Source organism: Ambystoma mexicanum, chromosome 1p (assembly GCF_040938575.1).
Source record: "Ambystoma mexicanum isolate Mex_15411 chromosome 1p, UKY_AmexF1_1, whole genome shotgun sequence".
In the NCBI taxonomy this organism is placed as follows: Eukaryota; Metazoa; Chordata; class Amphibia; order Caudata; family Ambystomatidae; genus Ambystoma; species Ambystoma mexicanum.
This window is the reverse complement of record NC_090921.1, coordinates 876,314,310-876,339,525: the sequence shown is the minus strand read 5'-3', so window position 1 is coordinate 876,339,525 and position 25,216 is coordinate 876,314,310. Positions and strand designations below refer to the sequence as shown.

At 41.9% G+C, this 25,216-nt stretch overlaps 1 protein-coding gene across 3 annotated transcripts in view; it reads right to left on the bottom strand.

Annotated features, from left to right (window-relative positions):
• The window catches only part of ADAMTS18 (ADAM metallopeptidase with thrombospondin type 1 motif 18), a 524,586-nt gene that overhangs the window by 47,020 nt on the left and 452,350 nt on the right, over nucleotides 1–25,216 (bottom strand). For all 3 annotated transcript variants that reach the window (XM_069652914.1, XM_069652924.1, XM_069652934.1), the window contains 4 exons: nucleotides 15,630–15,771; nucleotides 14,075–14,201; nucleotides 10,922–11,126; nucleotides 3,116–3,307 (listed from right to left, as the gene is read on the bottom strand). In XM_069652914.1, coding sequence (XP_069509015.1) covers nucleotides 3,116–3,307; nucleotides 10,922–11,126; nucleotides 14,075–14,201; nucleotides 15,630–15,771 — 666 coding nt within the window. The remainder of the gene's footprint in view (nucleotides 1–3,115; nucleotides 3,308–10,921; nucleotides 11,127–14,074; nucleotides 14,202–15,629; nucleotides 15,772–25,216) is intronic.

The following is a 25,216-nucleotide window of genomic DNA, read 5'->3' as shown; positions in this document are numbered from 1 at the left end:
TCAGGCTTCCGCCCCTTACATGGCACCGAAACCGCACTTATTGACCTTAAAGCCCAAATAGATAAAATAAGAGACAATGGCAAACCCGCACTACTTCTCCTACTGGGCATATCTGCGGCATTCGATTTAGTGGATCATAAAGTCCTATGCAACCATCTGGACCCAGCAGGCCACTTCTCTAGTGAGACAATAGAGTGGATTCAATCATTTCTTATTGACCGTACCATGAGGGACTTCTCACCATCTGCAGCGGCTGACCCCATCTCTATCACCTGTGGAGTTCCACAGGGCTCATGTGTTTCGCCAACACTATGGGCCTCATTACACGGAAGGCGGTAAGGGTTAACTGTCATCGGTAATGGTACCGGTGACCGTTAACCCTTACCGCCTGATTACGAGGTTCCTTTGCGGGTTGGTACTTTAACACCTGCTTTTTAGCAGGCGTTAAAAACCAACCCGCAAAGGGACCAGGGTGCTAATTACGGTACCGCAATTGAATTGATGTACCGCAATTTGCGGTACCATAATTAGAACCTTCCCCATTCCCATTATGCCCTATGGGGCAACAATGGGAATGGGGAAGGGCAATGGGGGAAGGGGGAATTACAGCCTCGCCAACCTTGGAATAGGGCGGTAATTCCCCTTTCCTCCAAGGCGGTGCCAGTATTTTACCGGCATGGACCAAGGTGCTAATAGCACCTTGGTCCACTGCCTACCGTGTAATGAGGCCCTATATAATATCTTCACTAAGCCCCTGTTTGATGACTTGGACCATCTGGGTATCACCTACACTAATTATGCAGATGATACCCAGATCCTCTTGCCACTCACTGGGGACTACAGTGAGGACTTAGCTATGGTGAACAGAATCTACAGCATCGTTCAGGCATGGATGGCCGCCCAGGGTCTCTGCCTGAACGATGACAAAACAGAGCTTCTCATCCTAGGCACGACTCCCCTTCTAAATAGACTAAGCCCAAGCTACTCTTCCTTCATTATCGATGAGAATCTCATTCAAGTAGCAAAGGAAGTGAAAACATTAGGTCACCATTTAGATTCCACTCTATCATTCACTAAACAAGTAAATTCTCTAGCTTCATCAACAGCGTACACTTGCAAATTAATTAGAGCTGGTAAACAATTCCTATCCCCAAACAGCTGCTTGACCTTAGCCAGAGCCTTGATCATCTCCGAACTAGATTACTGCAATGCCCTCTACATTGGAGCGACTAAATCCACTATTAATAAAATACAGATACAGCAAAACAATGCTCTTCGAGCAGCACTGACTATCCCTAAGAGAGAACATATCTCGGATACTAGAAGGAATCACAAATGGCTTTCCACTTATGAGAAAATTAAACTTAAAACTGTTTCCCTCACACACAGATGTCTAAATAACAAAGCCCCATAATACCTAGTTGACAACCTCTCTAGAACAACATCCTCCAGACTAACAAGATTAGCTAACACTAATCGCCTCCTAGTTCCCCGCTTCAAACTCTCCACTATTGGAGGCTCCAGTTTTCCAGTCAAAGCAGCCCAACTGTGGGATGAGGTGCCCACCACTTTGAGAATGGAAGAATCCTTCACTAAATTCAGGCAAAACTTGATCAGTTGGCTAATAGAGAAAAATGACTAATGAATGCACAACAAATGTACTTGATTACATAGAATTTCTGCTCCTGTTTATAACTGTTATTCTAATATTGCGAATTGTAAATACTTTTTGACTGTTTAATTTGATTACCATCGACATTTTGTAAGATGTAATCTGATCTAAGCTGTATGCCTTCTTACCCTCCTGCGCCCTTATACCTTCGGGTCCGATGCGCATAATAAATAATAAACAAACAAACAAGGCTCTGTCTTGGGTCCCCTCCTGCTCACACTGTACACTTCTGCTCTTTGGGCCCTTATCTTCTTCTTTGGGTTCTCGTACCACTTCTGTGCAGACAACACCCAAATCATTTTCTTCTTTAATGAACTCTCCACTGACGTATCTACCAAAATCTCTGATTGTCTCTCTGCTATTAAATACTGGATCGCCTCACACTCTCTTATGCTGAACACTTCCGAAGCAGAGGTGCTTTTGTTTACTGTCATATCCTCTCTCTCTTCTGCTCCCTTGCCTATCCATTTCCCAACTGACACTCTTTCTTACTCCTCTTCAGCTATAAGCCTGGTGTCATCTATGACCCCTCACACACATTCTCTACTTTTATCTCAAAATCTGCAATGGCATCTCGCCTCAACCTCCTAAATATCAGGAAAATCAGGCACCTCCTTCCCTTAATAAAAACACAAAACATCTCCTAAGCACTCTTGTCTTCTCTAAACTGGACTACTGTGCCAGTATTCATTTTGGTCTTCCAAACTATGCATTCTGTCCCCTTGACAAGACTATAAACTTTGCTGCCAGGACACTCTTTGAACGCCCCCTCACTTCACCCCTAATTACTCCTATCGCCACTAGGCACTCTGACTAACTTTGCAAAACAGGGCCAAATTTCTCCTAGTGCATAAATCCATTCACAGTAAGGAACCGCCATATCTATACTCTTGCTGCCTTTGTTCTATCTTCTCCACCACCCTTGTGGCACCTCACCCACCCTGGGCTTCCTCTCACATCTGCTCTTTCACTCTTCATGCTCCTCTTACTTGGAACTCCCTCCCCTCTGCAATTCAAAACATGGACCACATCAATGTATTCAAAAGCAAATAAAAAACCCATCTCCTCACTTCTGAGACATCCTCTTGTCTTACCTCTGCAGCCTTACTACTTACACTTGCTCTCACTGCTAATGGGACTTTACCCCCTCTTTTCCCCACCACACTATCACTTAAGAGTTTGAGGTTACAGTTCATGTTTAGCCGGGTAGACCTTCTACCTGCTGACACTTACTTGTCCTAAGTTTTTCCACTGCTTTATTCATGGTATCTGTCCAATATACCCCTTCTCAAACCCGGTCATCATACAACTCGAACTTTCCCCATTATAAGTGGCTCACTGCCTGCCATTTCTCTGCTATATTACCTTTTTGCATGCTTCTTTGAGACCAAATGGCTTGTTTGCGAGTATGTATGTATTCAAATAGATTTTTTTTTTAAATACCTCACTCCAAGATGATAGTGCCCACTGCAGTCTGTCATTCCTTGGACACCGCATCGATACACAGTTCTGTTGTGACTCAGGCTTCAGAGCTTGGTTGCACATTGTGTCCGATAAGGTTTTGGACATCAAAGGGCTAATACTTTTGCAACTGACATCACGAATTTTGATTCCTCTTCCACAAGTCTTGGAACACTGAAAGGAAACACAGGCAGTGATCATTGTACATGTGTAGAAGAGCAGCAATGCGACATAGGTACCTGCACTGTTGTATGCCAGAATAAGTCTCGGTCCACAGCACTTTGTATTACAGAACATTGAATTAATGGATTTTCTTTAGTGCAATGCCCTCAACAATGCAAATCAAGTCTCAAAATAAAAAAATAAAAAAACAATGGTGAAAAGATCGTTGTCCACGCTTCTTCCAGAACAATTCTAATTAGCCTGCAGCACTTAGCCATGAACTAGCCATGAACTAGAGATCTTCGTATGATGTTCGGAAGTAATATGTAATTGTGTTGTAATGTCTCAAAAAACTGAAATTGAAGAAGTTCTTTGCAACTCGGGCCCCTGTGACGTTTGTCAGAAAGGACAAGGAACAACCAAGTGAGACCACTATACAGGAAATAGAAGATGTAGACCTTTTCAGATCGTTAGGAGAATTGGAAACCTTTAGTATAGAGGATGTCCTAAAGGAACTGAATATCCAACAAGAAAACATATCCATGAAGGAGTTGAAACCTCAGTCCAAATTTGTTCCTCAACTAACCCCTACAATGCTATAGAAACTTTTTATAAAGTTGTATCAGAGGACTTATATAAATTATCAGAAAAGAAAGGTAAATATCCTTGAAAATTCAAACTAACTTTTAAGGAATATAAATCCATTCAAAACCTGATGGAAGATACATCTGTGGTGATCAAAGAGGCCGACAATTGGTGCAACACAGTGATCATGGAAAGAACAGGCTACTTACAAATGGCCAAGAATCATCTAGACAGTCCAGGATGCTACAAAAATTTACCAACCAACCCAAAGAAAGATATTGGGCCTCATTCCAAGTTGGGTGCAAAGGGATTACCGGCACCGGTAAGGACACTGGTGCCGGTAAACCCTTTGCGCCCTATTCCGAGGTCCCTTAGCGGGTCCCTCCTTTAACACCTGGTCTGACCAGGCGTTATGGACGGGACCCGTTAAGGGACTTCAGAGCTAATAATGGTACTGCAAACTGCAGTACCGTTATTAGCTACTTCCCCATTACCATTGAGCCCTATCGGGTCTCAAATGGGATTGGGGAATGGATTTTTCAATGGGGACTTACCGGTCCCACAAAGGTCGGACTACACCGGTAAGTCCCCATTGAACCAAGTCAGAGCCGGTACCGGTATGGGAGGTAGTCATGGCGCAAATAGCGCCATGACTACCTCCATACTCGGAATGAGGGCCATTGTATTGGAACTAGGGACAATGATTACCAAATGGCATAAGGATGGACCCTTAACAGATGATGAAAGCAACTTTCTAACTATAAAAGAACCTGTCACACCAATCATGTATTTTCAGCCTTAAGTCCATAAAATATTTGACAACATACCTGAAGGCAGACCCACCCTCAATGGTATAGGTTGGGCTACAGAAAATATTTCAGAGTACTTGGACCATGTGCTGAGACCCAGAGCGAGCAAACTCAAATCATACATCAAGGACACCACAGACGTCATCATCAAACTCAAAAATATTCAGTGGAATGAAGGATTCAAACTAGCCAGTCTAGATGTCAAAGCCTTATACACATCTATTCACCACCATTAGTCAATTAAAACAATCAAATACTCATTTAAAGATGAATCAGCATCTATGTATCTACAAATTGAGATGATTAGGAACATGTTGAAAGCGACATTAGAATACAATATTTTCAACTTTGACAACAGCTTCTACCAACAACTAAAGGGTGTACCAATGGGCACTAAATTGGTCTAAGAAGATACAGACCAATTGATTCAATGGATGAGATGTATCGATGATGTGCTGATAATTTGGAAAGGTACTGAAGAAGAGTTCTAAGATTTTACCAACAGGCTAAACAGCAACCAATTTGGCATCCAATTTACAGGAACCTGTGACTCGAGAACAATTAATTTCCTAGACCTCACAATATATGTGGATAACAACAGTCTCAAAACAAGAACTTTCAGGAAAGACACAGAAGTTAACTCGACCTTGCACCCAAGCAGCTGTCATCGGAAATCTACAATACTCAACATCTCCATGGCGGAATATGTGAGAGCGAGAAGGAACTGCTGTGGACAGAACACCTTTGAAGAGGAATGTACTTTATTAAAGACGAGATTTCAGGAGCGTGGATACCCAGACAAGTGTGTGACTAAAGCATATAATAAAAATAAAACCTGGACCCAGGAACAAACACCTATTCCAAAGAACACAAAAACCAAGATCTCTGAACCCCAATGGCAAGTGGGGTGCATAACTAAATACAATAAGGAAAGTCATAAGATCAACAAGATACTCCACAAACATTGGCATCTTTTGAAATTAGATGAACACATTAGACCCCAAGTGGGGGACAAACAGAGAATCATCTTCAAAAAAGCGGATACTTTAAAGACTAAACTGAGCCCATCACTCTTACCAGAGGTCAAAAAGAACAATACCGGAACATCGATCCTATCACCTATCAAGGGCTTCAAAAATGTGGAAACTGCACAATGTGAACATTTGCGAGTGAACCAACTGACACTTTCAAGGATCGGAATGGCAAAGAAATAAAAATTAAACAAGCTGTTAACTGCCGTACCAAGTATATGGTATATTATGTGTATGCAATATGGTATACACAGGGAGCACAATTCGAGAGCTGCGGATCCGAATAAGGGAACACCTGGACAAAATTGGGAGCCAGGACATTTGTTTGCCCTTAGCGGCCCATTGGCAGAAATGACATGAAATGGAGGAGAAGAGTGACCTTAAATTCATTGGATTACAGTATGTCCAATTTGGCAAAAGAGGAGGAGACAGAGAGAAAGCACTGCGCCAGGGAGACGCTAGAATTATTTGTAGACTTAACAGCACTGTAACTGGATTGAACTCTGATAACAAGATGGTGTCATTTCTCTAGCTAATGTATTTAAAATGCATACAATTGATATCTGAATGTAGAGTTTTGAGATTTGTGATGTAAGAAAAGTCAAAAACTGCAGTAAATTTATTTAACATGCACAATGAAGACTAAAAGAGCCACCCCATGGCGCGAAGAATACTAGTATATTACGACTAGGTTCAGAAATACATATACACCTTATTAGATTCCAATCACTAAATGAGCTTTGCGAATACCAATATGCGGTGCAATAATCCAATGGTATAATTTATGACGTAAATAACACTAGCATTCTAGAACTAGGCGCAGCACCAAATATGCACCTCAATCTATTTCTATTAATAAACGCTCTCTACGAATACAAATATGCGGCTTAATACTCAACAGGGGAGCAACCAAGCATTATTTCACTCAGATACAGGCAATAAGGAATTGTGTGAGCTTGATGACTGACTTATAGGACCTAGAGAAGCGAGCACACATAAGGAGGGCTCTGTGATCATAAAATCCCCTATTGCCCAGCTATTGTGAGAAATTATGCTATTAACACCTTGTCACTAGTGTTAAATAAGTTGAGTTAGGGGAAAAGAAGACCGGCACTAAGGGAGTCCAGTGTTGCAAAAAAGCCTCTGTAACATAGCCATCAAGCCATTGATGCTTGGTGGCCATCAGCCATATGTCCATTTTTTGTTTCCTTGCTGCGGGTTAAGCAGGAAGGGGAAATGAAGTGCTGAAACAAAGGAACAAAGTGGTAGTTTAGGAAACAAGTATTGGCAGAAAGCGGGGAGCAAGGGGTACACTTGAAATTGTAGGGTGGGGTGCTGAGAAAGGGATGGCACCTGGAGTGCCTGCCAAAATCCTGACCACCATCAGGGTCCATGGCAACTCCAACGCTAGGCAGGTATGAAAACTTAAATGGGCTCTGACCAAGTCCCCTGCCTGAGCCTTGGGGTTGAGAGTAGGGTGGCAACTGGGTCAGGTCGCTGCTACACAATGCTGTGCTTCGAAAAGGTATGTGGATAATCACCTGGCCTACCTGGATGCCAAAGACTTGTCATCTTAAGTAAGACTGTCACCCATTCCCTTTTAGAGGGGCTCCTTGTGTAGGCAATACATCCAGATCCCAGGCAACATCATGGTGCAAGCAATTCCAAACTGGAAACATGAGCATTCTGAACCCTTTTTTTAGTACAAACCAAGCGAGAATAATTGTAAACATTGGAGTATTCATGTTCAGGCTTCATGTATTCAACATTTAAAACTCAGGCACTCTTGGAGTGAACTTTTGCACTAAACACAGTCGGTGCTTTCCCAACTCATGTCACTTCTCCCATGGGGCAGACCTCTGCCGGCTGCCAGTGGGTGCATGTATGTAAACAGGAAATGGAGAAGGGTGGTGCAGCATCTGAGTAAACATTCGCTTCAGAGGAACGAATGCAGTGAACTAAAAAAGATGGCCATCAGGTCCATCATCATAAGCTCGGTTCACCTCACCACTAAACGTATAGCCGGATCATTAGGAGCAGGTAATTCTTCTCAGCCCAGACCATAGAGCTATTTCACGCGGGAGTATAATTATGCTTTACAATGGTTCCTCTACAGACAGAGATGTCTCGGTGTCAGGGTTTGACTGGCGTTAAATGGGTCCCTTGTCCAGGCATTGCATGGGTCATTAGAGGTATAGTAGGTGCAGCTTTGGAGAGTGTTGGAGGCTAGAGCAGAAGGGGCTGAAGTGCGAGGAAGAATGCTGGAGTCAGATAGTGAGAGGGAAGGATAACAAAAAAGGGTTGGTGGGGAGGGACTTCAGGAGTAGTGAGGTGGAGGTGGAGAAGAGTAATGAGGTAGTGAGGAGGAGGATTGGTAGGGTGGTGGTGAAGAATAAGGAGGTGGTGAGGAGGAACATCAGATCATGTGAGGAAGAAGCAGAGAAGACCTGTGATGAGGCTGGAGGGGAAATAAAGGGGGAGAGGCGCATTATGTTCCCCAATGGATAGTGAAGTTGATGAGAGAGGTGAGCCGGTAGATACTGGAAGTGAAATCTGAAGGGTATTAAGGAAGGAATAGACACTCCTTAATGTTGATCGGTATGGGCTGGGAGGTGTGAAGGTACAAGTATGTGGTGTAGCACTGAGGCGGAGCAGGACGAGGAGGAGGAGATATTCAAATGAAAAGATGAGCCAGGTGGTGTAACAAATATCCATGTCCCTATGTTTGAGACCATTGCCACACATTATGAAGATAGATAGGGGTGGAGCTTTGGGGTTTACAGCCATAGCCTCAAGAGATGGAGGCATAGAAGGCGTCTGGACACAATGGCAGACAAGCTCAGGTTTCCAACATCTTGGTAGAATCTCTGGTACTCCCTTCCTCTTCATACAGCCTTAACTTTGGCTGCTGCCTTGGCCAAATATGCAGGTTCATGCAAGTCCAGGAGATCATGAAGAAGAGTTCTCCCAGGAGTCAAGTACGAGTGGACCTGAATCTACAAAGCAAAGGGCCAAGGAAGAGGTATGAGGATACTCAATCCCCCAAGACTATGAGACACTGCAATTATATCCTAGTTATGGAGCCATTGTTTGAGATATATGAAACCTACAAACGTTTGCTGTTCAACATAAAGACTATGGGCCTCATTACGAGTTTGGAGGTAGCCATAGTGCTATTAGCGCCATGGCTGCCTCCAAAATCGGGTCCGAGTTCTGTGAATGAGTAATTCCTCATTCACAAAACCATTCCCCATGGGCTCAATGGGGATGGAGCTAATAACGGGCTGTTATTAGCTCCTTGGACCCCTCGCGGGACCCGGAAAGGACATCTGGTTTTACCAGACGTCTGTTCCGGGTCCCTTGAGAGAACCTCGTAATAGGACGGAATGGGTTTACCGGCACCATTACCGGTGCCGGTAAACCCATTCCTCCAACCTCGTAATGAGGCCCTATATTTTTTGCACTTCAAGTTGAAGATGACCGTCCTGTTGCTGAATTACATTATCATTATGGGAATCCCTTGTGTAACAATCCCTAAGAAAAACAAAATATTGAACCGTTAACTTGGTGTCTGCCTCATTTTGATCCTGCTCGTCTTCGTGACAGGGCTTTATGTGACAAGTCAGGATGCTGTAACCAGCGAGCATGATCGGACATGCTAAAAATCATAAGGCCTTCTGAATGCACTTGTCGTGGCTAAGCCAATTCACCATGTATTAATGTATTGATAGAATATTAATTTGTGATTTATACAAGGCACATCGATGCATTTAGAATGACAGATACACACATAAACAAAGTGATCCAGATATGTAAAACGGAGAAGTACACATGCTCAGGATCCAGTTCATAATTCTTACAAAACATCATTAACTGGGCTTCCATTCTGGGTGCCACAGTTCTGCTAATATAATGACCACTGCACAATATGTTCTCAACAAAAGAATTAGAATGTTGCAAACAGTATCATACAGCTCTATCAATCTGAAAGCGCACACTAGGAATACAACTTTTGATTTTGCATAAACAATAATGCACAATGAACTGTCCTTTTCCAAGGACGTTGCAAGTGCAAGGCATTAATGATACGCGTGAATGTGGGTATGCATATCCACGAGCCAAGATGCCCAAGGTTATGGACACAGAAATCAAGTTTAAGAAGAACGACCCCAAACAGTGCAAGCAGTGCATAGAATTCGTGGGTGGCAAGCAGAACTCCCGCCTGGGAAGGCACATTATCATACTCAGAATGCTTGCTGGAGAAGGATGGGTGGTGGAATGTGCCTATGGCGTCTTTCCTCTCGGTATATGGGAGAGGGCTCTGGTTACTCTTTGCTTGCTTTCTGTACTGTTGCGCTGGGACAAGTCTGAGTTTAAATGAGACTGAACTATGGCGCGACTGGGAGGATTTTGGTAATGGTTTACTCTGAAATATAAAGTAAGCTCATGACCAGATTATGGCAATAAATAGAGTATACTGGGGATGGATGAGCATGGAAAGCTTATCGAGAAATCACTTTTCTGTCAGATATCAACCAGTAGAGAAGATGCCTATCTTTAAGTTAAGTGCGTACACCTAGTCTAACAGAAAGTGGAACGTGTTTTTCACGCTATTAGCATACTCTATAAAATCATATTTGGTTGGATGATAGATGCGTGAAATTTGATCAAGTCAGAATGGAGAAAAGATGTTTTACTCAATTGTCACCGCAGTAGACTGACCATAGTATAGGTTGATGAACGCTTTATGACTCGCGTGTTTTCTTTGAATGAATGTAAATGTAAAAAGGCATTAAAGAATGTACTTTTCACCACCCTACGTTTTTGCATTGCAAAATTGCGCTCACAGCCATGCCCAGTTTATGTAATATGGTCCCTAAGATACATATGATTTCCAGTGGCATGGATTGGTTGTACGTAAATACAAATCTATGTTGTTGTTGTGCAAACAGATAATTCTGCCATGTAAGTGGATTGAGGCAGTCGAAAGGCAGAATGGGCACATGGCAAAAACAACAATTACAATTAAATGAAATGAACAGGTTTCATTTGAGACAATTCTATCTAGGAATCCGTAGAGAGTATTCAAAATTGCATTGCATCATCTTAAGCAAATACCAAATCAAAAGAAGATGAACTCTAATGTTCAATGACATTTTTCCTTTCTTTGCAGATAGCATCAAAGGCTCAAGTTAGCATACCTGAGACCAGAGACCAGCACTCCATTCTGCCGGGCAATCTTGACTGCTGCAAGCTTGGATTTGAGATGGTGCAATAACTGGGCAAATGGAATGAGGGGCCACCTCTTCCCTCTGAAAAGTCTTTCTCTGTACGCATTGAATCTGCCGGGTTTGCTGCCCGCCACCACATGATGTGCTGCACATGCTCCATTCACCAGTTGTCCAGCTAAGTGATTCAAAATGGTATGCAAGCATTAGCTACATCATTTTAACATGGTTTATACTTCATTTTACTCTTTAAATGTATACAACTTTGAAATCAACCTTTTTTTAAACCTATTTATTTTCAGGTATTTGAACAGCTCTTTTTATATGAATATTCATAATCCGTAACTCATGGCCATTTTTTTTCTCCGTCTGCTTAACCTTTGCAATCTGCTCCAAGAAGCTTTCTCCACCAAACTTGATTTACCTGTGTAAACTCCTCCTTCCCTCAACATGCATGCAGGCTACCGGCGCTATATAAGTCCAAATACATACATATATACAAAAATGGATTCTCCAACTTTGAGCTATTCTTTAAATGAGACTTACTGAAAGTCATTAAAGCCCCCAGCTACTGGGGTTCCCCTTCTGATCCATGCCCAGCCTCTCCCCCCGTTTTGCTGAACACAACTTTAACACATGTCAGGCAGTTATCATCAATAAATGGTTCCTGGAGGATTCCATCCCTGCAACACAGAACCATCATTTTCCATTCCTCTTCTAAAAAGACATTGCTTAAACCCCATTCCCCATATCCACCAGCTACAGGGACATTTCAAACCTCTCTTTTATTGGCAATGTGATGGAGAAAAAAGCCATCCAGCAGCTTGACTCTTTCCAGTGGGACTTCTGACCTTTCCCCTTGATGTTATAGAGAACCTATAGGTAGAACTAGATGACTAATTACCTGCTCTACAAATCCTTCTAGATTGTTGACTGCTTTCAAAACAGTCACTTGTTTGAGAATCAGTGACTCTGTCCTACACTGGAGGAGGAGATCCTTCCTTTTGAACAGCATGTGCAAAGTATAAAGAAAACTATATATTTCCATTACCCAAAACCTTAACTAGACAATGCCACAAGGATGTTCATTATTCCTCCTCTCTCGTTGATTATGCCTTAATACATGCTCAGGTTAAACTCATCCAATTCCTCAACCCGAAGTTCCAAATGTATGAAGACAATACCACGCTATCCAAGTCCAGAGTAACATTCGACCACTCACTTCCCCAGCAACATCTTTCCACCTCTGTGAATGTGATCAAAGGATAGATAGATTAAAGCAAACTTAACCTTATTAGTTTTACTGCTGGGATTCGAATACCCATGTTCACAAAACCATCTTCACCCACTCATTTGGACTGGCCTCTAGAGCTGGGGGCCACACTTGCCCCTTTTAAAGTCATCTGCAATTTCGTAATTCTCTTTCACAACAGGATCCTCCTATCTCCTTTCAAAATAAGACCAATCACACCCCAAAAACATGAAACATCCATCTTAACACGAGAAATCTCTGCCTTACATATTTGCCATCTGCAGAGCCTCCCTCTTCAGAAATGTCACATTCCTAAGAGTTGGCTATTCTAACTTGTTCTATATTGGCTTTCGCCTATCATTCATTGCCAAATGTCAGGCTATTCGAAATAAAAGTGGCAGACTCATCTATTCCCTGGACAACCACAATTCATAAGCTCATTTACATCCTTACCAGACTCACATGTCCTCCAAGATATGATATTTAACCATATGACTCACTCACAACACCTAACTATGCTTTATAACCAGATCAAAATGTTTGATTACCAAAAGGGTGAGTCCTTAAAATGCTTCACTTCTCTCAGTTCCAGAATTCTCAGATAAAAATGTGGGTGGTTGAAAATGTATCTTTAAGCCCCACTGGTGGCAACTTCCTCTGCAGCTGTGCCATGGAGAGAACTACCACACGTTCCCCCTGCACTTAATACTCACGTGTTTGCTTTTTCATCCTCCAGTCTAGCAATGCCCAATCTATCTAATTGCACCCGCCCTGTTCTTTGGCTCACATCAATCTGTTTCAGTTCTCCCTCCTGCACTGAAGGCATCAGGTGATAGCCTGGCTATTAAGTTAATTAATCAAATGTAGTTAGACTGCTAAAACATGTTATAGACATGTTCCTGCTCCAGTCCCACTCCCTTTCCTCTCATTGATCCTAGTGTTTGGAAACCATAATGAAAGTTTTAGAGCCTAGCTAAACTAAAAACGGGGCGGTGTATCCTGCATTACATCCTTCGGTAATGCAATCTGAAACGTAGATTTGTGTTCAGTTGTACTTGTTATATATATTTGACCATGAATGCATGTTGTCCCCAGTGCTATCCCTAGATCTCCTGTGAATAATTGGAAGTCATACACGCACTGTAGCATCGTATATCAATAATGTGGCATGAAGAATTATGCAAGCCTATTTCCTCATCACCATGAAAGTGAACTCTTCCTGTGGTGAGGTCAGATCTAGGTGAATCTGCGGCTGGAACAATGCTGGCTGCACTTTAAGCCAGTGTTACTCCACCAGTATGATTCTTGCTGGCTTGTGATTTCCCCCATTGGTCTGGGTTCCTCTGCTTGTGGGTTTGATTGCCTCACATTCTTCCTTGGATTTTTTGGTGGGTCCTCTCAATTTCCCTTTTCTTCACCCTGTCCCCCAAAACCCGGCTGCAGACCTCACTTACCTTCAGTTCTGCCACCACCTGTCCCTGCTCCTACCCCTCAGAACAAGCCGCAAGTATCTGGCAGTTACATCTTTCTGAATGGGAACTTCTAGCCAGAATATGCTGGCCGATTAGAAAGCCAGACTTTTCAAACATGCCCATTAACCTGGAATGGTTGAGGTTTGTAGTGGCAGACAAGGTGAAGGCTGAGATTGTGCCATGCTTCAAATCTGTAAACGCATTTTGGATACACCTGACTGAAACAAGCAGGTAACTTAAGTACATAGCCTACTGTTTCATCTGTTTTAACACATGCAGAATATGCATATAACCGTACATCCAAAAGAAACATGCATAATAAAACGGCGTACTACAGATGCAGATGTCTAACCTGCAAACAATAAGAGTATGTAGTAGAAGTAAACATCCTTTCTGACTTACTGTGCAGGACAGGGATTAGTGTTGCATAGTTTGGTTTCAACGGCTGGCTTTGTTCTTTGGTCGCAGAATGAGACATTGACTTCTGTGCGGTGGTCTTGCAAGCAGACTGCTTTTTTGGTCAGATGACCTAAAATGGGTTTCAAACAAGAAATAAATAAAATTGATAGTTGGCTACAAGGAACTTTTTTGTGAAGAACATGTATTGGTGTTAATCGCATCAAGTGTGTTCATCGTTGACTTCGACATTTGATTAAGCAAGAAACTGTAATTTACGATACAAAATAAAAATGGACTTTCCATCAGCTATAGATAGATGAACAAAAGTAATTGACGATGACTCTAACAGTCTGCACACATGCAGTAGCAATTGTGAACATTCCAATTCGTAGCAATTTTGCACACTGGCTAAGAATACAGTTGTGGTATTGTGGTGTGTGTGAAGGAGTGAAACTGTTGCGTTGTCTCTGGGGCTGATCATTACAGAACGTGTAGGCCCAAGAGGTTGCATGCAACTTGAGGTGTTGTCAGTTGTGAGGACAATTTATTCTGGGCTGTTGAGGATGTTGAAGGCCACATTGTCTGTGGCATGCAGTGGAGGCAACAGTTCTCTTGTGCAAGGAGAATAATTGTGGTATACGAGAGGATTCATTCTTTCAATTATACATTAATTTAAAACCTACATTAGGAGAAATATAAAAGAGGGCTCCGAATGGAGCTGACATGCACATAGCATTTCTATCGACCGCCAAACCCACTCCTTTCCCCTTTCTCTAGAAAGAGGAGGGACTGATTGAGACCAATTTTTCATACAGCCCTATGAACAAGCTATGAAAATGATCTGAGCTTTTCTGCTTCTTCCAGAGCTACCTGCAGGGTTTAGAGTGTTTAAAAAAGAGAGGATGGCCTGTAATCCACTTGATCCTAACTAAAATTATCCAAAGCTTAAGGAAGGAGAGCCAGAAGCAACTGCTGAAAGTTTCCCAAGGAACAAACCCCAAAATGTAGTAATGCAGAACATTTAACACAATTCTCCTAATTACCAATTTTGGAGACATTTTTTTCATTAAAAAATAGGTTACACAGACAGTTGCCCTGTCTTCATGTTTTACTCTTTTGAAGTGTCATAAGTATTACCTTGAAAAATCTACATTGATCATTATTTTTACCAACGCTGTTGATTTCAAGTGGAATTTAGTTTTAGTTTTAACATAGCCTAATCAAAATAAAGAATAACGATGCCATTTACAAGTGCTTCCGTAGCAATAGTGGAAGAATCGTGTTAGAAAACTCTGTCAAACAGAAGTGAGCAGCTGCAAACCACTCTACACGGTTTTGTTTAATCCCCACTGAAGTACATCACTTTAAAAGCAGAGGCTCCATGCTGCTTATATAAATAGGAAGACACACGTGTTCCTCCATAAACCTCAGCCACAACATTTTCACTTTTGTTTCTGACAAAGGAAGACATTTAAGAGAAAGGAACCAAAATGTTAGCTTTGGAAAAACGCTGAATGGTTACAAGTGAAGACTAAAGTAAGTCCTTTTCTATACCTACCACCAGCACACGATGCAGAGCAGCTCAACTGCACTGTAAACCAGGTGTAATTGTGCATCTTCTGAACTGTTGAATTGTCAGGAAAACTCTTAGGTAAGGCATATTCCCATGCAATACCTGGATTCTTGCCTTGTAGTAGAATCTACCAAAATATAATTGAAATTGTAAATAAAATACAATATATACAACTATATACCCATGCCATGATATTTACTAGCATAATAATCCATCTAGGGTTTCAAGCTATCTACATTAAGTATGTATGAGAAAAGTGTGAATGTAATGTAGATCAAAGTACAGCGTATAGCAGTGAATGACAGATGTGTTTGCCATTTTGGAAAGCAAATCTTTTTTTTTTTTGCAATATAATTTTTGTTTTTAAATGTTTGGTGGATCAATCTGCCAAACGCTAAAGTATATCTACTATGTTTAACCACTAATAGAGTTCTCTATGACAGCCTCTTTGTTCTTCAAGCATAATGTTCAATTTTCTAAAGTGCTAAATGGTTAGGTATGTCTAATTGGTGGCACTATTCCAATTATACCTGATCTGAATATTTTGTATGGGATTGTACACCTCTGATACTGGGCTTTCGGATCAAACTTGATTTAATGATGGGGCTAACAATGTGGCACCTAGAGAAATGTAGTACATACTGAGGTCCATGGACAAGGATGCATTTTCTATCAAAGCAAAAGTAGTGGAAATGTGCAATGACTGGGAGGGGGGGACTATTTATCCCAGGAAAGATGAAACTGAAATGCACATTTTTAAAATGGATGATGACCTACATGCTGCAAAGATGGTGACCCACATGTTGCCAAACAGATTGCCTCTCTAACAAATTGCCTAAATGATCAGGAAGCCAGAGGCATGTGCCATAATGTAAGGGTCATGGTTGTGTAAGAGAGAATCGTGGGCAAGGCCATCAAACTATTCATATTGAAGCTCCTGTCTTCCATGCTACAGATGGGTATCAACGATCTGTCTGAAATTGATAGAGCAGATCCTGACCAGGAAAAACATCCAGACACTTTTTGATCCAATTCCGGAGATGGTAAGTAAAAGATAAAATGATACACTTTGCTAGAGAGAAACAATAAATCCTGTGTGAAGAACACAGGATCAACTTTTTTTGGAACATTGCCTGGCGATCCTGCACAAGAGGAAATGTTCACAGAGATCAGAAAAGAGCTGACTAGGCACACGATAAACTATTCCTGGGCGCATGCATAATTTTCTCATAGATTTGAAATTGGGAATATGAATTTCACAGCAATATCCCCTGGAGATGCCAGGCATTTTTTAGGTGAAGAGTTGGGAGGGAGGAATGGAAGTTTGCGGAGAAGCCTAGCAGCCAGCGCCCCGAATGCATGAAAATCATCAGAAATCTGTTTGCAAGTCCGCAGAGAAAATTACACTTTCAGATAATAGTTCTCAAGAGGAATGATGTGTGTTCTCATTTTACCAATATTTCTATACCATGAAGATTGACTGTACATAGTTATCCATTTCTTGGAACATCAATGGTGTTACTAATCCAACTAAAAGAACTAAGATATCATTCTGCCTTCATAACGTCTAGGCTAATAATATGTTTCTCCAAGAGACTCACTTAAAAAAAACCTGATTCTCAGAAGATGGCTGGGAAATTGATGAGCCACCTTTGCTTCAGTCCTGCTGCCAGAAAGGAAAACGGGGTCAAGGTCCTTGTTCATGGAAGCCACCCTTTTCAAGAAGAGACAATGATAACGGACCCAAAGATCACTTAGTGGTAGCCGTGGGTCAGTTGGCAGGGTGTGCATACTTGTTGACGTCTGCTTGTGGCCCTAATATGGATGATCCTTCATTTTTTCAACTCATCTATAGCCAGTTTCAGTCTCACCTAGACATCTATGAACGTGTGTATGTCGGGGTGAGGGGGAGGGACAGAGGGGTCAGAATGAGGTTCTTGACCACATTGTTCACAGATTTGAAAATCCCAGGCATTTTACATTCTCATGTATTTGAATACAGCAGGGCAGGGATTTGATGACTAAAGCAAATAGAAGAGGTGACAAGGACAGCCCAGCTTGGTCCCCCTAGAGAGAAAAAAGGGCAAAGAAAAGCTTCTCCGATCCTTATGACAGCCTTTGAGGCACACTAATGAGCATTCACCCAACATCCAAACTCTTTTAGAGCACTCGTTTGGAAAAGTCTTGATCTGTCAATACTATTTTGGTAAAGACCTTCAAGTCACTATTCATCTCTACCACTGCCCCTGCTGCTCATATTAACCTCCTCAACATTTGGAACATTGCAATTTTCTTACTAACCACTAAAAAATGTTACGGTTCACGCTTGTACTCAGCAAACTGGATACTGCACAAGACTACTACTTGGCCTTCCTCTCTACGCCTTCCTCCCTCTCTATACAAAGTCCTAAACATTGCTAGCCAGACTCTCTAAAACATACCTAGATTCTCCCCCACTTCTACATAGGGACAACATGCTGGTTGGCTCACCATGCACCGCGGCTTTCTTTTCAAGTTCTTTCTCCTACTCTACAAAGCTATCAATTGTCGTACATGTCTGGTTCTACCTCAGTTTACTCACCATTTTGCTACCTTCCGTTCCTTCTCTGCATGCAACCTCCACATTGCATACCATCTCTGTACCACCTCTCACTTACACTCGTTCTTTCTACTCGCCCCGATCCATTGGATCCCACTGCCCATAACAATCAAAGCCAGTCCAATAGTACATCTTTTCAAAACTTTGCTTAAACTACATTTACTTCCTAAAGAGAGATCTCTGTTTTCCCTCTCCCCAATCCTCACTACCTCTAGTGACGCTTAATGATGTCATTTTATTTATTTAATTAGTACTTCTTTTTAGTTTGAAGCACTTGCCACCTTAGATTAACATTACCTGTGTAAGGTACCTCTTTTCTTAAATGTATATTTTTTATTCTGTTGGATTTGACTTGTCCCTGGAATTTTTACTAAAACAAAAGAGGCGATGGCTGGAACGTTTAGAATTGATCTTAACCTTTGGCGTTGCTCTTGGCAATTATCCAGACCATTTTTCTTTGCCTGCCAAACCGTTTCCAAAGGAGAAAGAACATATGCAAATCAGGCTTGGTCCCAGCCCAGAAGAGGCAGTCCCACCTGAGCTGCTTGGTCTCATCCCTTCTGCAGGAGACAAATATCCACAGACATGTTTCTTTACATCATCTTAAACTGTCTCACTGCTTGTGCTCATCTTTATGCTTTTGCACAGGCGCCCTTCATGGGAATGCTTTTGACATCTGTAAATGTGTTATTCTAAGTCATTTCTGTTCGAAAATGACATCCTTGTTCTTCGAATAATTACAACTACAAATACAAATATTGAGCAGTGTTATTGGTGGCCAGCTTCTTCCCTTCCTTCAGAACGAGTGTTATTGAAGCTTGGTACATGGATTCTGGGAGGCAGACCTGGACCTTGACCAGGAAATCAATTTGGACTGGTCTGGGGTCTTGAAAGTGACAACGTATTCAAGTACTGCATGCAGTGAATAATACAGCGTACGGCTCTCACACAAGCAGTGTGCTTAGGCTCTGTACAGAAGTTAGCAATGAGTGACATTAGATGAGAGAACAGGTTCAGGTTCATTGAACACCAGTTGTGCGGCTTGTATTGAAGGGAATAGAGAAAACAGGTTTAGCAGCAATCACTAAAACAAAAATAAAGCAGATGTTTTAGGACTATGTTCACTGAGTAACCTACGGGAACAAATATTTAGTTTTGCCTTTGTGCAAGAGTTTTTAGATTACAGGGATTGGGACAAAACATGTATACTCCATTCTGTACTGTCAAATCAGCAAACTCAGTACTAAATGCCTTTGCTCAGTTGTTAGCACCAGTGCAAATGTTAGATTATATAAATGCAGAATGCCTAAATAGAAGTGCAATGCACTTACACATAATACTGGTACTCTAGTGTAAATAATATTTTTTATTTGATTTTTGATCTATAACATGTTAGTTAATACATTAGGAGGAAGGACATCCATTCAAATTAATTACCATATGTACTATTGCAGAATTAGGGAAAGCATTTCCTAGCATTGATTAAACTGTTCTTTAAATACTCCTTACCATTTGTTGACATACTGACATTTTAAGCAAAAATAGTCCTGATATAAGATTAAAAAAATATATATATATAACCACTTGCAAAGAGCATTTGAAGGACTTAGATGATTTCTGGACATGTGCTGCACTGGAGACTACATTTGGGAAGCAATAAACTTCAAATAAAGCTTCAAAATACGGCCGCCGATTTGCATTTACTTACTGAGCATTTAAAGAGGATTGTTTCCTAGTGGGACGCACTAGCTGGAATGGGCAACTTTGAAACATGCATGTTAGGGGGTCTAAGGTTAAAGACGGAGTACATGTTTTAAAGTCCATAGACAGAACCCCAGGGTGTACAGAATGACTGGACATGCCTTTAACACCTGCTTTTAACTCTCAGCGGCAGCGCTTTCACTAATTTGTACCGAATATATCATCCTTTTTCTAGATGAGCTGCATCCTCTAGGAACGACAGCTTCTTGTTCAGCACTGTGCTTCAATGCCTCACAATACCATAACATCAGCAGGGGATTTACTCAAAGACCTTTCAATACTTTAGTTGCATTACTTTATTGTCAGTAGAAATTCTAACGATGAGCAAATGATCACAGCGGTGCAATTCGTCTGGCACAGAATTCTTTTTCTAAGCTACTAAAAGGATGAATGTACTTGTTGATAAAGCAGAAACAAACACAAATAGTGAAAACCGCTATGTGCCATTGAAGCAGGGATCTCCTGAATGTATTTGGCACATTACTGGGTGAGTCAAGATGGCAACACACCCTCTTTACTGCACAGCAAGTCCTGAAAAAATGATCTGTTCATCAGAACCAGGGCCTGAATCCAGCATAAAGCCATAATGATGGCAACCTCAAACATTTACATCACCCCAACCATTGTAGAAAAATACATCAGAGACAGTGGTGATGGGAGATTAAAAAGCTGCAGGTTGTATTACATTCAGTTATCCCTCAGCCCCTCCACATCCCTTCAATCTGTCATCACATCCTAATTGTTTGCTCGCCAGGCTGAAGCCACTCTGGCTGCACCACTGTCCCACATCCCAGCTCATCAAAACTCATCTACCCTAGCTGAGTTTCTCCATCTACTTCAGCATTTACCTCCTCTAACTCTGCCCTCAAAACTGAGCCCACACTGGGTCTCTGGAAAGCCAATCTATCTGCAATGAAAACTCATCTCTCACTAAGCATGTTGATCAACATCAACCAAAAATCTCAGCAATGGCTATTACTGAAACACAGATTTCCCCTCACAACACCACAATCCTGCCAGCCCTTCACACAGGCTTTGTCTCTTAAACTCACACCATCTCCAAAAAAGGTAGTGTTGCTGGTATCATGACTAGATATGTTTCACCATTGGCACCCCTCCCCCACTCTGATTTCACTCCATTCTCCATTGAGGACATTTTCTTCCAGCTCCTTGCTCCCACCACTTTATTACCCACTCCCACAACCTATTCTACTTGTATATTGAACTATTACTAGAAAAGATTCATGGTGATGCCCCGGCCTTCAGAATGGGTGACCTCAATCTCTCCAATATGTCTAAGTCTCAAAACCTCCAACTTGACTCCACTCTCTCTGACAACTCACTAGTGAACCTGCATAACCTGCCAATCCAAACCCAAGCAACTCTCTTGATCTCATATTCCTATATTCCACCCTTGTCTTCTCTGCTCCAACAATTGACCTCCATCTGACCAGTCCCTTATTCAGTTCAATATGTTTATTCCTGCAACACTCGCCCAACCCCCTATTTCAATAATGAGCAAATGTAAATTCAAGCCCAATTCATATTCTACTGAGAAAAAGTCAATATCTATCTCCAAGCTCTCTCTACTTCACTTGCTCACTCAAATTAACTCTCATTTCCTCTGCACTGACCACCCTCTTCAATAATCACAATCATGCCTGCTACATTACCCCTTTCTTACAGCCAAACCCTCAAGTTTGTTTCCTCTCTTCATTTTCACCCTTGCAAATGATCAGAGACCCTCCAGTCCATGGACACCCTTCTGATGCTGCTCGGTTTCCTCCTCTCTCTCTGCCAATGACTTTGCCTCATGCATTTCAACTAAAATATCCAACAGACAGGACATCCTGTCCACCCTTATATCTACCAGCCTCACCCTCATTCTCTCCTCCTTTCATCTCCTCCTACTCTCCTCTATATTCCACTTTTTCCCATCTGGCTATTGTGGCCCTAACCATCTTTTGTTCTGTCAAACCACCCTGTGCTCCAGTTGACCCATGTCTATCACACACTGTTATATTACTTTCACCTTTCTCCTCTACAAACCTCATCACCTCATTCAACCTGTTTCTTGCAACTGGTATTTCCCAGCCTATTACAAACCAGCCACACGCAAACCTCTCCAAAAGGAACCATGTTCTGACCCCAACAACCCCTAATTCTATAGATCTGTTAACATCCTTCCCAACCACGCTAAAATCCTAGAGAGGATTGGCTTCAACCACATATTCAACATTCTCGAGGGATACTGACTTGCTGTTCCCCTCCCATCTGGAATCCAGTCCAACACTCCACTGAGACTGCTCTTATCCATGCCACCAATTCTCCTACCACTGCCCACGTCTCTCATCTCTCTTCCGTTCTCATACTTCTAGGCTTTTCTGATGCATTGGATCATGCCTTGTATGATATAGTTACATATGTTCCATGTTGGAATTGTACAGGGAGTTCCATATAGAATTGTTATGCCTTTAACCTTATGAATGTTAAGTGACAATGTAAGTGGATCAGTTGGAGTTTGAAGAGATAGTAGAGGCTGCAGCTGTTCTGCCCTTTACTTAAACAAAGAAGATACTTCAGACAAAGTGGTGTTTAATCACCTTACAATACCTTCCCCCTTCAAATTCTTTCCCTCCTTGGACATAAAGACACTGTACTCAACTGAATCCCCGCCTCCTATCTCTTTTTCTACTTGTTATCCATCTCATAGGACTCCAGCATCTCCTACCCACCGCCCTACCAGTGGGAACCTCAAGGATCAGTCCTAGGTCCAACTTTCTTCACCCTATTCACATTCTCCATTGACAAATGTCCTCCTTTGGCTATAATAATCATCTATTTTCTCAGATTTTCTTCTCCTTCCCCATCTTCACCACAACATTCTCTGGATGCAAATCCAACTGCTGAACAGCGATCTGCCACTGGATGGCTCCATGCTGCCTCATGCTGAACTCCATAAAGTTGGAGGTCATCTTTCTGCTTGCCTCAAATACAAATCCCTTTTTCCCCTCTCCCATAACGATTCCCCTTAATCACAACAGCCCCTCACCCTCACAACCTGAATTCTGTCTTTAACAGTGGCCATAAACTCTTCCAGTTCATCAAAGCCTCTGTCACCACAGGCAGACACAAACTCCTAAATATTAGACAAATGCCACCTACAGCTGAATGAAAGCATGTATGTCTTCTATTGTGCTCTGCAATCTGGCCTACTGTGCATGCTGCTTTCTTAGTCTACCCGTCTACTCTTATACTCACCTCAGAAAGTAGCACTGCTTTGAGACATGCACCATTTTCAATCTTCCAAGATCCTCTTTCCCCTCTACCTACTGTCACCAATCCAGATGGATCCAAATGCAAAATCAGTTCCTCTCTAAATATTTGCTATTGTGATCTTGCCTCCCACTAACCCACTGAGTGTCTCTCTGTACTCTTCATCTTGAACTCTCTGCTCCTTGTCTCTTCACAATCTCTCAGTCTCACACACGCATGCTCCCACATTTTCTTCATTTCCCAACTTGTATCATTCAAGTGGAATGATCTAGCTCCAGATATCTCAGTCATCTATTCAGAGGAATACTCCTAAACTTTCCTCAAACTCCTCCTGCTTGTGATGGAAGGAGCCCCAAAAACCCTTTTACTCTATTAACCAAACTAACCGCAGACCCGCCTCTCCCCATTTTGTCCTCTGTCATTTCAAAATATGTAAATACTTGAATTACACTGTTAGTGTTAAACACTATTGTTATATTCTCCAAGTCCTGGTCCCTGGCACATGGGCTCACTCGCACCCTTTCCACTTCCCGGCATATTTTTCTCAATCAAATAATGCCGTCATGTAAAGGCACTCTACCCAAGAACTGCATCCATTATCTGTCTAGCCTAATTTTTAAGTTATTTCTGTTTGAAACGAAACCCGATTTTTAAAATAATACAAATGTTTTATAATCCCAGTCTATGGCCCTATTTCCTCTACACTTGTGGGACATTCTAGTTTATGAAAACAGGACCTGCCTTTTTTCAAACAGAGCTCCAGTAATAGGTGCACAAAATACTTGACTGACTGAGTAGATTGAGTGTTGACCAACCAGTCATCCAGGTTGATGTATACATGGGCAGCTGAATGCTAGTGATGTCCTAAAATCATTTTGGCAAACGTGTGGAGCATAGCTAAAACCAAGAAGCAGAACCGGTTACTGAAAATGGCAAATGGTAAATCCCCATTGGAATGCCAAGAACACTGCAATGTTGTGGTCAAATGGGTAAATGAATATAGGAATCCTTTACATCCTTTATGTCTTGTCCACTGCTGGAACACAGATTGGACCTGTGCTGGCATTATCATCTTGACTTTTTCTGGAGGTGAGGCATATATTGAGCCCTGTAAGATTGATAATATTGTGCATGCCAACAAGGATGGGTTCCAGCACAGTTGGAATTCAGCATCATAAATACACAGGAAAATAATCCTGAGCCTTCTCCAAATGTTCTCAATCTCCCCCAGAAGGGAATGATAACCAATCTGCACACATTGATAACACACTGGAAAAGAGGTAGAAATAGGCAGTTGGAGGCACCAATAAAATAAGAGAAAGGCTTGATGTTATGGTCCTCCAGGCACCAAAATTAAAGGTTGAACGACTCCACCACTGGAATAACATGGGACACATATAAAGTCCCTTTAACCTGAAGAGCAGGTGGAAGCAGAAGGATGAGAGAATAATGTGTGGCTATTTATGCTGCTTTTTATATGCAATGACTTGGGGATCTGTCAGGATGCATGGCCTTATGGTCTTGTATGCTCAAACACCTGTAAAGAATTATGAACAAACCTCCTAAAGAACCACCCCCGAGAAGGGTTTTGTCCGAGGCTTGTTCAATACTAATATAGACTTAGCAGCAAGGGAACTTGCTGTCGTCTTTGCAATGCTAGCATCTGTTGAACTCTAGAAGAAATCTACACTATCATTTGGAAGGTTGAGCGCTTTATTTTGTACCTCCTGTACATTTCATGGCATGAAGCCAGGCATGTTTGCATATGCTTGTGCCAAAATCTATGCCTCTAGCTGAAGTACCACCATGATGTGCCTCTCACTCTAACACATGCTAGGCAATTATATTAGCATCCCACGAGTCCACCATAAAAAGGTCATATTGGGTCACTGACAAAGGCTGTTCAAAAGCTGCAATTTCTGGTCTGGTATTGGGG